The 12724-nt window shown below is 37.7% G+C and overlaps 1 protein-coding gene across 2 annotated transcripts in view; it reads left to right on the top strand.

Moving 5' to 3' along the window:
• The window catches only part of EXOC4 (exocyst complex component 4), a 728800-nt gene that overhangs the window by 587548 nt on the left and 128528 nt on the right, over positions 1-12724 (top strand). For both annotated transcript variants that reach the window (XM_082693983.1, XM_082693984.1), the window contains exon 13: positions 1487-1642. In XM_082693983.1, the coding sequence (XP_082550109.1) occupies positions 1487-1642 (156 nt within the window). The remainder of the gene's footprint in view (positions 1-1486; positions 1643-12724) is intronic.

The following is a 12724-nucleotide window of genomic DNA, read 5'->3' as shown; positions in this document are numbered from 1 at the left end:
GGGAGACTGTAGGGGATCAGCAAGGGGGAGATAAAAGGTGAAGGTTTAAAAAAAGAGCATTGAGGGACTGCGAGGGGAAGTTGAGCAGAAGCGAGTAAAAGGAAGGCCGAAGAACATTGACAGCCCACCTGGCATACATCATGAATGTGATATGGTACCCAGCACCCCACATCTGAATGGGTGAAAGACTGTGGGACTCATCCATAAATACCGCAGAAAAGATGCAAGAAAATAACAGAAAAAAGAGAATAGGAAGTACCAGGGAGAGTGATTTGAGAGACCAGAAGAAAGAAGGTTCTGTAGTCCAATTTCTGTATAGCTGACCATAGTTACTGTTAGAACCTTTTGCTTATCGTGAGAATGCTAGAAGTCAGCTAGTAATTCTAGCCTATTTTCAGAGAACAGAGTGATACTGCTCCCTACAACCCGAAATCCTATTACCTCAAGTCAGGTTGCCTTGAGTCAGAGTTTTTAGGCTTCAGCTTCCTTTGTTGACAAGCATTAAGTTGTCTGTTGGGCAAGGAGGTTTTATCGTGCATACCCACCGTACATATATTGTAGATTAAGAAGTGCGTAAGGTCCTCTAGCTGTGATTCCTACCCCAACAAAAATTCTCGCCTGTGAGGGGGGGAAACTTCTGGAGTCTGGGTCAACTTGGGATGGGGTAGCCAGCTAAGTAGCACTCCCCTCATCAATAAATGTCATTCCTGTCACCTAGAGTTGCTGATGATTTTTAAACCATTGAAATTAGTTATAGTGATAGAAATGTTGAACAGAAGGAGAGGCTTTTTAATTAAGTTGAAACTGAACGTTTAAGATGAATTTACAGGGAATTTCTGGTAAGCGCAGTGTTAATAGCTCACCCCTGGGCCCTATTAAAGGACTTGAAGCCTGTCACTCTAGGTCACCGGTCAAAGCCCACTGGAGAGAGCAATAATCAAAGACTTTCTCTGCCTGACATCAGGGGCAGAAGGTTTCTCTATGACGGTAGATTTACTTTGAATATAGGGGTGTCCCTAGTTCAAAAAGTACCTTGAAGTCGAGCTCGTTGGTGATTTAAACCAAGAAGTCAGAGAACGGCCTTTTGTAACACTTTGTCACCTTCCCAGTTCCAATCATGTTGTTACTTCATTTCATAACATTCTTATTTATTCAACATCTTTCTTGAAAGATCCACCCCCCAAACCTACCCTATGTGTTTGTTTATCCTAAGGGACTAACTATGATAAGGATGACAAATTATCTTATTATGACCTTTCCACAGTTACTCAGCAGTGAAAAAACTACGAACAAAATCTAGAGATGGTTTTCCAGGAACGTGACCTATTAATGGATGTCACGACTCCAACTCAGATAATGGGTCATGTTAATAAGAGAGATGGCGGTGGTATTTTTTTCTTTCCTGCTGCTGCAAAGGTAGATGAAAAATGCTAACTGGACAGCAGGCAATGTGCTGAAGTATCTCTTTTCCACTGATTGTGTTCAGGGGCATTGTTCAGTCAGAAGAGAAACTTGTCATCAGCGCATCGTGGGCAAAAGACGATGACATCAGCAGACTCCTGAAATCTCTGCCAAACTGGGTGAACATGGCTCAGCCCAAACAGCTGAGGCCAAAGAGAGAAGAGGAAGAAGATTTCATAAGGTAACAGATTTCTTTCCTATGTCGTATTAAACATTGGGAGTAAAAACATCTGTTTAGCTAATTCCTCCTTACATGAAATTCGGGGCAATTCTAAATAACAAGCAGCAGTGAACTCAATTAATAAAGTCTGTTTCTATCCTCACACACCTCATTTCCCATGTAAATATGCCATGTACTCAGAATTTTAGGAGGGGTGCACCTGGATGGCTCAGTAGGTTAAGCGTCTGCCTTTGGCTTAGGTCATGATCCCAGGGTCCTGGGACTGAGCCCCGCATCGGGCTCTCTGCTCAGCGGAGAGCCCACTTCCTCCCTCTCTCTGCCTGCCTCTCTGCTTACTTGATCTCTCTCTCTCTCTCTCTCTCTCTCTCTCTCTGAAAAATAAATAAATAAATAAAATCTTTAAAAAGTTTTTTAAAAGGGATTAATGTGGACCAAATTAGAGAATTGTTAAATCAAGTTAAAATATCTTTTAATTTGTAGGTCATTTTTCCCTCTAAGGGGAATCTTGTGATTTACTCATTAACATATTTATTTATTCAGCAAAACTGTATTGACCTTATTATGTGCCATACCTTGGAAAGATGACAATTAATGACATAAAATTCTTGCCCATACAGAGTCTTTTAAAATTGTTCTTAGCAATTGCAGTTCCTAGGACTGTTGGTGGAACTTTCTGGAAATATAAATGAGCTTCTCATGTTTGTTCAAATGCATTGTATTATCTCTGATTGTTTCCTACTTATTTTGAGAGAAGTAAGGTCTCAACTTTATCACTCAACATTTAACTTTGTACAGTTTAAATTATTTACATAGCCATGACACTGTGGCTTTATTCAGTGACACTACTCATTTTCACATGGCCACAGTGAAGTATTTCACCTCTGTCACTGTAGAGCTGTGTAACGTAGGGAGAAAAATGAAGTGGTACTTTGTCACGTTAAAATTAGGTTTAACCTTATTGCTTTTTGCCTATCCAAGTGAGTAAATAAATAGTAAAAATAAAATCAGAGCACTTTAGGGGCGCCTGGGTGGCTCAGTGCTTTAGGCCTCTGCCTTCGGCTCAGGTCATGATCCCAGGGTCCTGGGATCGAGTCCCGCATCGGGCTCTCTGCTCAGTGGGGAGCCTGCTTCCCTCCCACCCCTTCTGCCTGCCTCTCGGCCTGCTTGTAATCTCTCTCTGTCCAATAAATAAATAAAATCTTTTTTAAAAAATCAGAGCACTTTAAAGAAGAAAAGATCAAAAAAGGAATAAAGAAAGTAATGGCCAGTATTTTACTTTTAACTTCCCATACAACTGTGGGCTCATCGTTTTCTCAGAATGTGGGTTGTAACTGTAGGTAAATAGGTTTTTGCTGCTCACAAGGTTACCTGTATTCATGCATGAATGATAGTGCCACATTTTTCCAGCCTTTTATTATGAAAATTTGTTAGAGTACCATTTAATACCATATAAAAATTGTGAAACTCACAAATTCACCTATAATTTAACTACATATATAGATATATATATAGAGAGAAAGAGTTCACTTTTTAGGTTAATAGACTTTATTTTGAGGAAGGAGAGTTTTAGTTTACAGAAAGTATTGAGCAAAATGTATAGTGTTCCCATCAGGTACTCTAACCCACCACATTCAATGTCCTATGTTTTTAACATCTTGCATTAAATGTGGTATGTGTGTCACACTTGATGAGCTAATATTGATACATTATTATCAGTTAAAGTCTATAATTTACATTAGGGTTTACTCTTCCTGTTGTACATTCTATGGGTCTTCACAGAGATAATTGGATGGATCATCTCCGTAGGATTCAGGTTCAGTTGGGCTGCCCTAGAACTCTTCTGTGTTCCCCGTAGTCACCCATGACTTCCTTTCCCCAAAGCCCTGTCAACTGCTGATTTCTTTTTACCATCTCCAGAGTTTTGTCTTTTCCAGCACAGCTTAGAGTTGGAATCACATGTGGCCTTTTCAAATTGGCTTGTTGTGCTTAAAAATACGCACTTAAGATTCCTTCCATGTCTTTTTGTGACCTGATAACTGTTTTTTTTTTTAATCCCTGAGTGATACTACATTATAGGGATATACTATGCTTTGTTTAATCCATTCACCAGTAGAAGGACATTTTGACTTGCTTCCAAGTTCTGGCAATTATAAATAAAGGTGCTCTAAACACTTGTGTATAGGTTTTTGTGTGGGTGTAAGTTTTGATTCATTTTCATTCATTTGGGTAAATACTACAGAATGTGATTGCCAGATCATGTATAAGAGTATATTTAGTTTTGTAAAAAAATTGTCACTGTTTTTCCCAAGTGGTTCTATTTTACATTCCCGCCGGCAGTGAATGAGAGTTCCTGTTGCTCCCCATCCTCTCTAGCATTTGGTGCTAATGTTGCAGAGTTGGTACATTCTAACAGGTGTGTGGTGAAATCTCATTGTTTTAATTTGTATTTCCCTAATGGCATATGATGTTGAACATCATCTTTTTATATGCTTATTTGATATTTGTATATATATTTTTGTTGAGATACTGCTCATTTTTAAAATTGGGTTGTGTTTTCTTATTGTTGAGTTTTAAGAGCTCTTTGTATGTTTTGGATGCTGTCCTCCATCTGATATCTGTTTTGCAAAGATTTTCTCCCAGTCTGACACTTAACCTTTTCATTCCTTCACAGCTTCTTTTGTAGAACAAATGTTTTACATTTTAATGAAGTCCAGCTTATTGTATTTTTTTCTTTTATGGGTTGTGCTTTTCTGCTTTCTGATTTTAATTGACTATTTTATATGATTCTACTTTCTCCCCTCTCTTAGCATATAAATTATACTTCTCTTTTACCTTTTATAGTGGTTTCTCTAGAGTTTGCAATATACATTTATAACTAATTCAAGTCCACTTAACACCAGCCCACTAAAACAGGTAATGCAAGTACCTTATAATGAAGTGTTTCTAATCTTCCCCTTCCATTCCTTATAACGTTGTTGTCATTCATGTATTTCATTTATCCATAAGCAATAATCACTCTGTATAATGCTGCTATTATTCTTTTCAACAAATTGTTATCTGATAGATCAGTGAGGAGTAAGAGAAATAAAAGATTTTATTATTCCTCCTCTAATGCTCTTCCTTACCTAAAGTAGAGCCAGATTTCTGAACTAAGTAATTTTCCTTTGCCCTAAAGAACTTTGTTAACATCTTCTGTAGGGCAGGTCCGCTAGGGACAAATTCCCCCATTTGTTAATTGGCTTGTTAAATGATTCGTAATTTGGGCAACATCCCATCTCACAAGTAGTGGGGATCTCCCAGACTCCCTCAATTTTTGTTTGCCAGAAAAAGTCTTTATTTCTCCTTTGCTTTTGAAAAATAATTTTGTAGGGCACAAAATTCTAGGTTGGTGATTGTTTTAACACTTCAAATATTTCAATCCACTATTCTTGCTTCCATGGTTTTTGAAGAGAAGTCTAATATAACTTTTATCTTTGTTCTTCAGTAAGTAACTTTTTGCCTCAAGCTTCTTTCAAGATTTTATTCTTTGTTTTTGATTTTGGGCCATTTGAATATTATATGCCTAGGTGTAGTGATGTGTGTGTGTGTGTGTGTGTGTGTGTGTGTGTGTGTGTGTGATGTTTGGTGTACTCTGAGCTTCCTAGATCTATGATTTGATATCCATCATTGGTGTGAGGAAATTCAGTCATTATTTCTTCAAATATTTCTCCTGTTCCTTTTTCTCCTTCTTCTCCTTCTGATATTCCCATTGTCCAAATACTATACTTCCTTTGATTATTCCTACAGTTCTTGGATATTCTATTGTCTTTTCATTCTTTTTTTTCTCTTTGGATTTCAATTTTGGAAGTTTCTATTGACATTTCTTCTAGCTCATTGATTCTTTCCTTGATTATGTTCTGTGTATTGATAAGCTCATCAAAAATACTTTTCATTTCTGTTGTGATGTGTTTGATTTCCAGAATTTCCTTGTGATTCTTTCTTAGAGTTTCCATTTCTCTGTTTACATTACCTATAGTTTATTTTTCATTAAAAATTTATGTTTTAGTTTGAGCATAGGTCAAGGCACAGCTTGGTAAATTTTCATACTTTTTATTGTGTGACCTATTCCCAGAAGGCATAGCAACAAGAAGCCTTCTCATGCTTCCTGCTACTAGTTACTACTTGCATCTCTAAAAGTTGCCCTCATCTGACTTCTAAACACAGAGATTAATTGAATCTGTTTTTGGATTTTATATAAATGAAATCAAGCACTTATGTATTCTTTTATGACTGGCTTCATTTGTTTCACATTCTGTTGGCAAGATGCTTCCATATTGTTGTGTATAGGTCCCCATTACTCTATAGTCTGTATTAAATTGTGTGTGTGTGTGTGTGTGTTTATATGTGTATACATTCATTTATTCTTCTAATAGGCATAAGTTGGAACTGTTTCATATAGTGTTGCTATGTATATTCTACTACATGTATTTTGGTAGCCATACTTATATATTTCTGTTGCTTATATTCTCAGAGTAGAATTGCTGGGTCATAGGGTATGCACATGTTCACTTTAGGTACACGGTGCCAAACCATTTTCTAGAGTGGCGGTGAGAATTTATATTCACAGCAGTATATGAGAGTTCCAGTTGCTCCATATCTCATCTGTACTTGATATTTCCCGTTTTTTAAATTTTAGCCGCCTTGTAGTTTCGTAGAAGTCTCTCATTGTGGTTTATTTTGCATTTCTCTCATGACTAATGAAATTGAGCACCTTTTAATGTACTTTTATGTATTTATTGGCCATTTGAATATGCTCTTTTGTAATATATTTGGTCATATCTGTTGCCCATTTTCACTAAAGTGGTCTGTCTTTTCCCTACTGATTTGTAGGCATTCTTAAAATATCAGGATGCAGCTCCTTTGTTAGAGGTAGATCGATACTTAGAAATCTGTAAGCATACCAAAGTCCTAGAGATGTTTTTCTCAAAAACCTTTTTTGTGCTGAATATATTTTTCTCTTTAAGTGTATCCATTTAATCATATCTATAACCTGAATCATTTTATTAGAAACAATTTCTAGAGGATAAATTATTTTTTCCCAACTCTTCAGATTACTTTAAATGAACATAAATCTTCCTGTTTCCTCGGCTTATTATTATGTAACTTCTTAATTGTCTTCTATGCTTGCAAAGAGATTTTCAGTTAGTTTTATTAGTATCTCTGGTATCTTAAAGGGATGGGCTTCTAGCCCTATTCCAGAAAAGAGAATGCCAATCCCAAGAGCTGCATATCGGTGTATCACCTCGTGCTTCCGATATGGAAAAGTTAGATTAGGTCCCTCACTTCCTTATTCCTGCTTTGCTCACTGAGGCATATCACCTTTCACCTTAAATTTGAAGGTAAAACAACTTATACATACATTTTTAAAAATTTTTGGTGAATTACAATATAGACGAAGTCAAGTGTAACCTAAGGTATATAACTCAGTGAAATGTTATATATGATTATGTCCACGGAATCACCTCTCAGATCAAAATACAGAACTCTTCTAGCACCCAGACAGCCCACCCTCAAGGTAACCACTGTTCTGACTTTGATCACCATAGATCAGATTGAATATCCCCAAATTTTATATAAGTTTAATCATAGTATGGGATTTATTTTGCTGAACATTATGCCCAAGAGATTCGTCCATGCTCTGGCATGTAGACATAGTTTGAAAACAAATTATATTTCCTTTAACGATAGAAAAATAACTTTTTCAGTCTGTTCTGTTTTGTGATTCTTTCCTCTTAATCTTTCACTTTCTCTCTCCTGATTATACATTGAAAGCGAGGATAAGCAGGACAGAACACCCTTCATTGATATGCCAATGTGGTAGAGGTGACAGAGCCTTGATTGAGCACGTTAGAGTACCATACAGCATGGCAGGAGCCAAAAAGACTGAAAAGTCACACTCCCCTCCTATAATTAGTTTTTAAAGCTCAGAGGGCTATTTGGCACATGGATGAATATAGAATCCAGTGCCCTTTGCATTGAATAAAGGTTATGTTCCCTTCATTACTAAATGAGGCCCTTTCCTCTTCTTGTTTTTTTAGCTAAAAAATAAAGTATGTTATTTCCAGGCTTAACTTTGAATAGAGGGGGGAAAAAATAGGTCAAGCCAGGGTTTTAATAGAAAAAGGAAAAATAGCAAATATCCTTTTGTTCCCCAGGAAGCTGAAAGCAGGCATTGTAGCCCATTGTCTTTGCACCTGTCATATATATGTATATATTTATCCTTTTGAGATCAATGAATATCCACTGATAAAAGCAGTCCCACTTTCTGGAGATATAATTAACAGAAGACGTAAGGTGTTGGGACAAGTAACAGGGGTGAGGAGGGATTGTCTAGGAGTTGGGGAGACCATCTATATTAGAAAGACTGTCCCCCAAAGTCTGTGACCCCCCATTTCACTCAGTGACCCAGGATTTTAAAAACAAGAATCACTTCTCTAGAGCCGGGTTTGAAAATCCTTAAGTAGATAGATGTGATTAGTGAGACCAGAACCAGAGTCTTCAGGTGATAGAAATCAAGGAAGATATAAAGCCTACAAATTAGTCTTGAAGTCTAGCAGGCAGTAAGATGAATGATAAAAAAAAAAAAAAATCATACAATCTGTTTGAACAGTTACAACAGTCTGAGTTGATGGTGTCTGGCACTGTATAGCAACATTATGAGTTTTCAGGTATGATGAGGAAACAGGGGTAGAGAAATTAATAAACTTCCTCAGATCGACAGAGCTACTAAGTGACAGAGCTACGATTTGAGCCCAGAAGGTCTAGCTCTAAGAACTACCCCGCCACGATCCTCCAGCCTCAAAATAGATCAGGAATTAATAGGTTTGAACTTTTGAGTTATTCCTTCATTTTCATTGATCATTATAATCTTGACTGGTTTTCTAATCATGTTACGCTAATGTCAGACATTTGTCATATAAGTGCTTTTCCTCTGGATTTAGTTTGTAATTGTTAGTATTCATTGTATTACGTTGTTATGAATTCTCTGAGTTTTGTGTTTTCTTAATCAAAGAAAAGAAAAAAGAAAAAGAATCATTGTTGAAAAAAGAAAGATAACACAAAGAGAGTGAAAATATAAAGATGATATAAAAGAAATTATGTAGGTTTCAGATAGAGTGTAATGCAGACCTGAATAGGGAAGAGAGAGTAAGGATATTTTAGCTATATTTAGTTACTGAGTGTTTTAGAAGATAACTTCTTGTTTTATCTGGAGAATCAAGTGAGTGCCATGTTTATTAAGGCTGCTTTTTGTTGTCTTAGGAAATTAGGGACTCAGTGTTACTAAAGAACAGCAAAATACTATTTCAAAGAGCAAGGCCATACCTGAGATTTTATTTGGTATGAGTTCTGTATTAAATGGTTAATGAAAAAAAGAGAATGAAATAAGAAAGGTTTGCACCTTCACCTACCTTCTATGAAACCCCCATAGTACATCACAGATCTTCGGTAAATGTTAGATGAATGAAACTAATTTTAAAATAGGAAAAATCACCCATTCTTCAAATGAAAAGAATAAAATGTAAAGAATGGTGAGCCAGTGTCTTAATTGGAGGAAGGTGCCTTCAGTGGCGTCCCTAAAAATGGCACATGTAGGACCATGTTCCTTTTGGAAGCAAACAGGCCCAGGTTCTAGTTCTTGGTATGGCCACTCATTAGTCTGTTTTATTTCAGTTTCGCCTTTGGTAGGTCTTTACAAACCTGTTCTGTTTCTTCAGCCAGCTCAGTTTAGACAGAGAGGCCGAAATCTAGTGGGCTTAGAAATATGTTTAGATGAAACACGATATGAATAAAGTAGAGCATAAATAATTCTTCATAAAAATTCCATCTGGAAATTTTAAAAAGTCCTCAAGACAGTATAAGCAATAGCTGTTAAAAGGTTCCCAATAACAGGGTGCCCGGGTGGCTCAGTTGGTTAAAAGTCTCTTGATCTCAGCTCAGATCTTGATCTCAGGGTCCTGAGTTCAAGCCCCACATTGGGCTCCACATTGGGTATGGAGCCTACTTTTAAAAAGTGGGGGAGGGTGCCTGGGTGGCTCAGTTGGTTAAGTGTCTGTGTTCGGCTCAGGATCCATCCCGCTGCAAACCCTCATCAGGATTCCTGCGCAGTGGGGAGTCTGCTTTTCCCTCTGCCCACCCTCCACCCCCCACTCATGCTCTCTCATGTGCTCGCTCTCAAATAAATAAATAAAATCTTAAAAAAAAAAAAAGATTCCCAGTAACTATAGCTATTGAAGAATCTGTAGATGAATTTGAAGGAACAAGTAAAATATCCAGTGCAGGAGAAAATAGGCTAGCTAGCTTGGACAAAATGTTCATTAGAATGGAGACATATATTCCACTATCTCTGCAGGCTTAATATGACTTAAAAATATAATTATAAAAGGAAAGATGAATCAGAAAATATGAATATATTAAGTGAGTACAAGGGTAGAAAATGCTTTGCTAAAATGTTTTTTTTTCCCCTCGATCAAACAAGTTGAAGGTCATAGACGGATGTAGGGCACTGCCAGGCAAGACCAGGTGAGAAGCAGACTTAATCTCAAAATTAAACAAAAAAGACAGGTAATTAACTGGAGACTCAGCTACAAAACATATCAATTAATGTTCAAGACGATTGCATTAGGCATTTTGTTATTATATTAAAATGATCTCTCTCTTGCTAGCTTAAGATTGGCAGTAAATGAAAAAGACCTTAAAATCCCTCCTATATATTGCATAAATGCTAATCTATGTAGACAATCATTGGAGGATTATAATTATTCATTAGTATTGGTAAAAAGTCGCTGATAGAGTGTTTTCTACCTTGTTTTTTTTTGTATAATTTCAGATTATGGAATTACTTAACTTTTTAAACTTAGATTTTAGTTCATTTAACACCATTCCTCTTTCTCTCATTTGGAGTCTTATCAAAGAGAAGATAATGATCTGCCCAAATGAGTCCCACTCAGCCCTTCAGAAAGAGGCTGAGAATAGTGTTCTGTGTTGGGAGGGATACCTGTTATCTAGCCCAGGTAAGAGCAGGAAGAGGTGTTCCTAAGACACCGGCCAACAGTGAGACAGTCTAAAACCACGGCCAAGGAGGCCTGGGCCTGCTGTTGTCTTTCCCCAGCTCTGTCTCTACTCACAGACGCTCTCTGCTGCAGGCTGACATCCTTCCAGAAGATGAACCGCCCACCTTCTCACCCGCCTCTTTTTTCCCATACTGAACTTTTTCCAGTTCTCCATCTACCGTGCTCTTTCCTCCCTCTTTGTGTTTGCCGTGCCCATTGCTCTTCCTGGAATGTTCTCTGCTCATCCCACCCCTGCCTCCTTCTGCCTTGTCCTGTTCTGCTTGCAAGATTCAGCTCAGGTAGATGTATGCAGTGAAAAGAAGAGCCATCTGTACCCCAATGTTTATAGCAGCAATGGCCCCGGTCGCCAAACTGTGGGAAGAACCAAGATTCCCTTCAACGGACGAATGGATAAGGAAGATGTGGTCCATATACACTATGGAGTATTATGCCTCCATCAGAAAGGATGAATACCCAACTTTTGTAGCAACATGGACGGGACTGGGAGAGATTATGCTGAGTGAAATAAGTCAAGCAGAGAGTCAATTGTTGTATGGTTTCATTTATTTGTAGAGCATAAGGAATAACACTGGGGACATGGAGAGATGGAGAGAAGAAGTGAGTTGGGGGAAATTGGAGGGGGAGACGAACCATGAGAGACTGTGGACTCTGAGAAACAAACAGAGTTTTGGAGGGGAGTGGGTGGGGGGTTGGGTAAACCTGGTGGTGGGTATTCTGGAGGGCACGTATTGCATGGAGCACTGGGTGTGGTGCATAAACAATGAATTCTGTTATGCTGAAAAAAATTAAAAAAAAAAAAAGATTCAGCTCAGGTATCAGATGCCTTTCCAGCATTTCTTCCCCAAAACTCTCTCCAGCTCTGCACCCCTCCCTGCTTCCCTCCTGCCTTAGGGGCTCAGAGACTAGAAGGGTAGTTAAATAAGCAATTTGTCGTGTGGGGAGTCTGATAGAGGTAAAGACATGGATAAAAATCCAAGAGGCCAATAGATTAACTAAACATAATCATGTAACTACATTAAGAAGGGGAACTGGATATAATGGGGAAGGGGGAAGACGGGCAGTCAGAATCAAAATATCTAAAATTAACACATCAACAAGTAGCAATTTTCCACGTGGATGTAACCACTGGAAGAACTTGGAACAGAAATAGTTGTTTTTTGTAAGCTATAGGTGCTTTCTTCAGGGGCACAAGATTAAGGGTGGGTAGGTGCTGGACAGGGGAATCACTGCTGAGCATTATAAGTTACTTAAATATGAGTAATTATTACTTAGGCTTTAAGTTTTTGTTTGCCTAAAAAAAAAAAATTCCACAAATTCTCAAACCATGGTACTGTTCACTGCCTGTTCACTAACTTTCTACAAATAGACATCGTCATTCTAACATTTATGTTTACCCCTGCAAAAAAATCTTAATCTGAAGCCATCTTCACTTTTCTGCCCATTTGATGCAAAGCATTTACTCTTCTCTGAATTATCTCAGTTAGTCCCGGAGGTCCCCATCTCTTTCTTGGACTTCCATATATCCCCTATACCCCTCCCATTCCTCAGTTCCTTCTCCTTCTCTGTTCCAAGAAAGCTACCTTGAAGACAGACCCCTTCCTTGTTTAGTTTGGGAGTCATTGCCTTTGCTTAAGATCAGGTGTTTAGTGTCTCTGCCCTGAGTAGATTTAATTTATTCAAAAGGAGATTGTATGGTAATTTGAGAAGTAACCAGAATGATCAGTGAGCTGGAATACTCAGGTGTGGAGGCTCAATGATACATGAATTTTGACTTTTAAATCTGCAATCATTCTCGGTAGTTGAAAAACCAGAGTATGTGTTCAATTTATGATTATTGGTTATTTTAATCCTACATGTGATCATCTGTTTTGAAGCTTAATAAATGTTCTTTATGGAAAACTATTGCTATTTGTATAAATACGTAACTTACAGTTGCTCCCGGCAGAAAAACTGTATACCTTAGAAGTCCTAG

This window comes from Mustela nivalis (assembly GCF_964662115.1).
Source record: "Mustela nivalis genome assembly, chromosome: 12".
Lineage (NCBI taxonomy): Eukaryota > Metazoa > Chordata > Mammalia > Carnivora > Mustelidae > Mustela > Mustela nivalis.
Note: the sequence above shows the minus strand (reverse complement) of the source record. Positions and strands in the feature narration are given on the sequence as shown.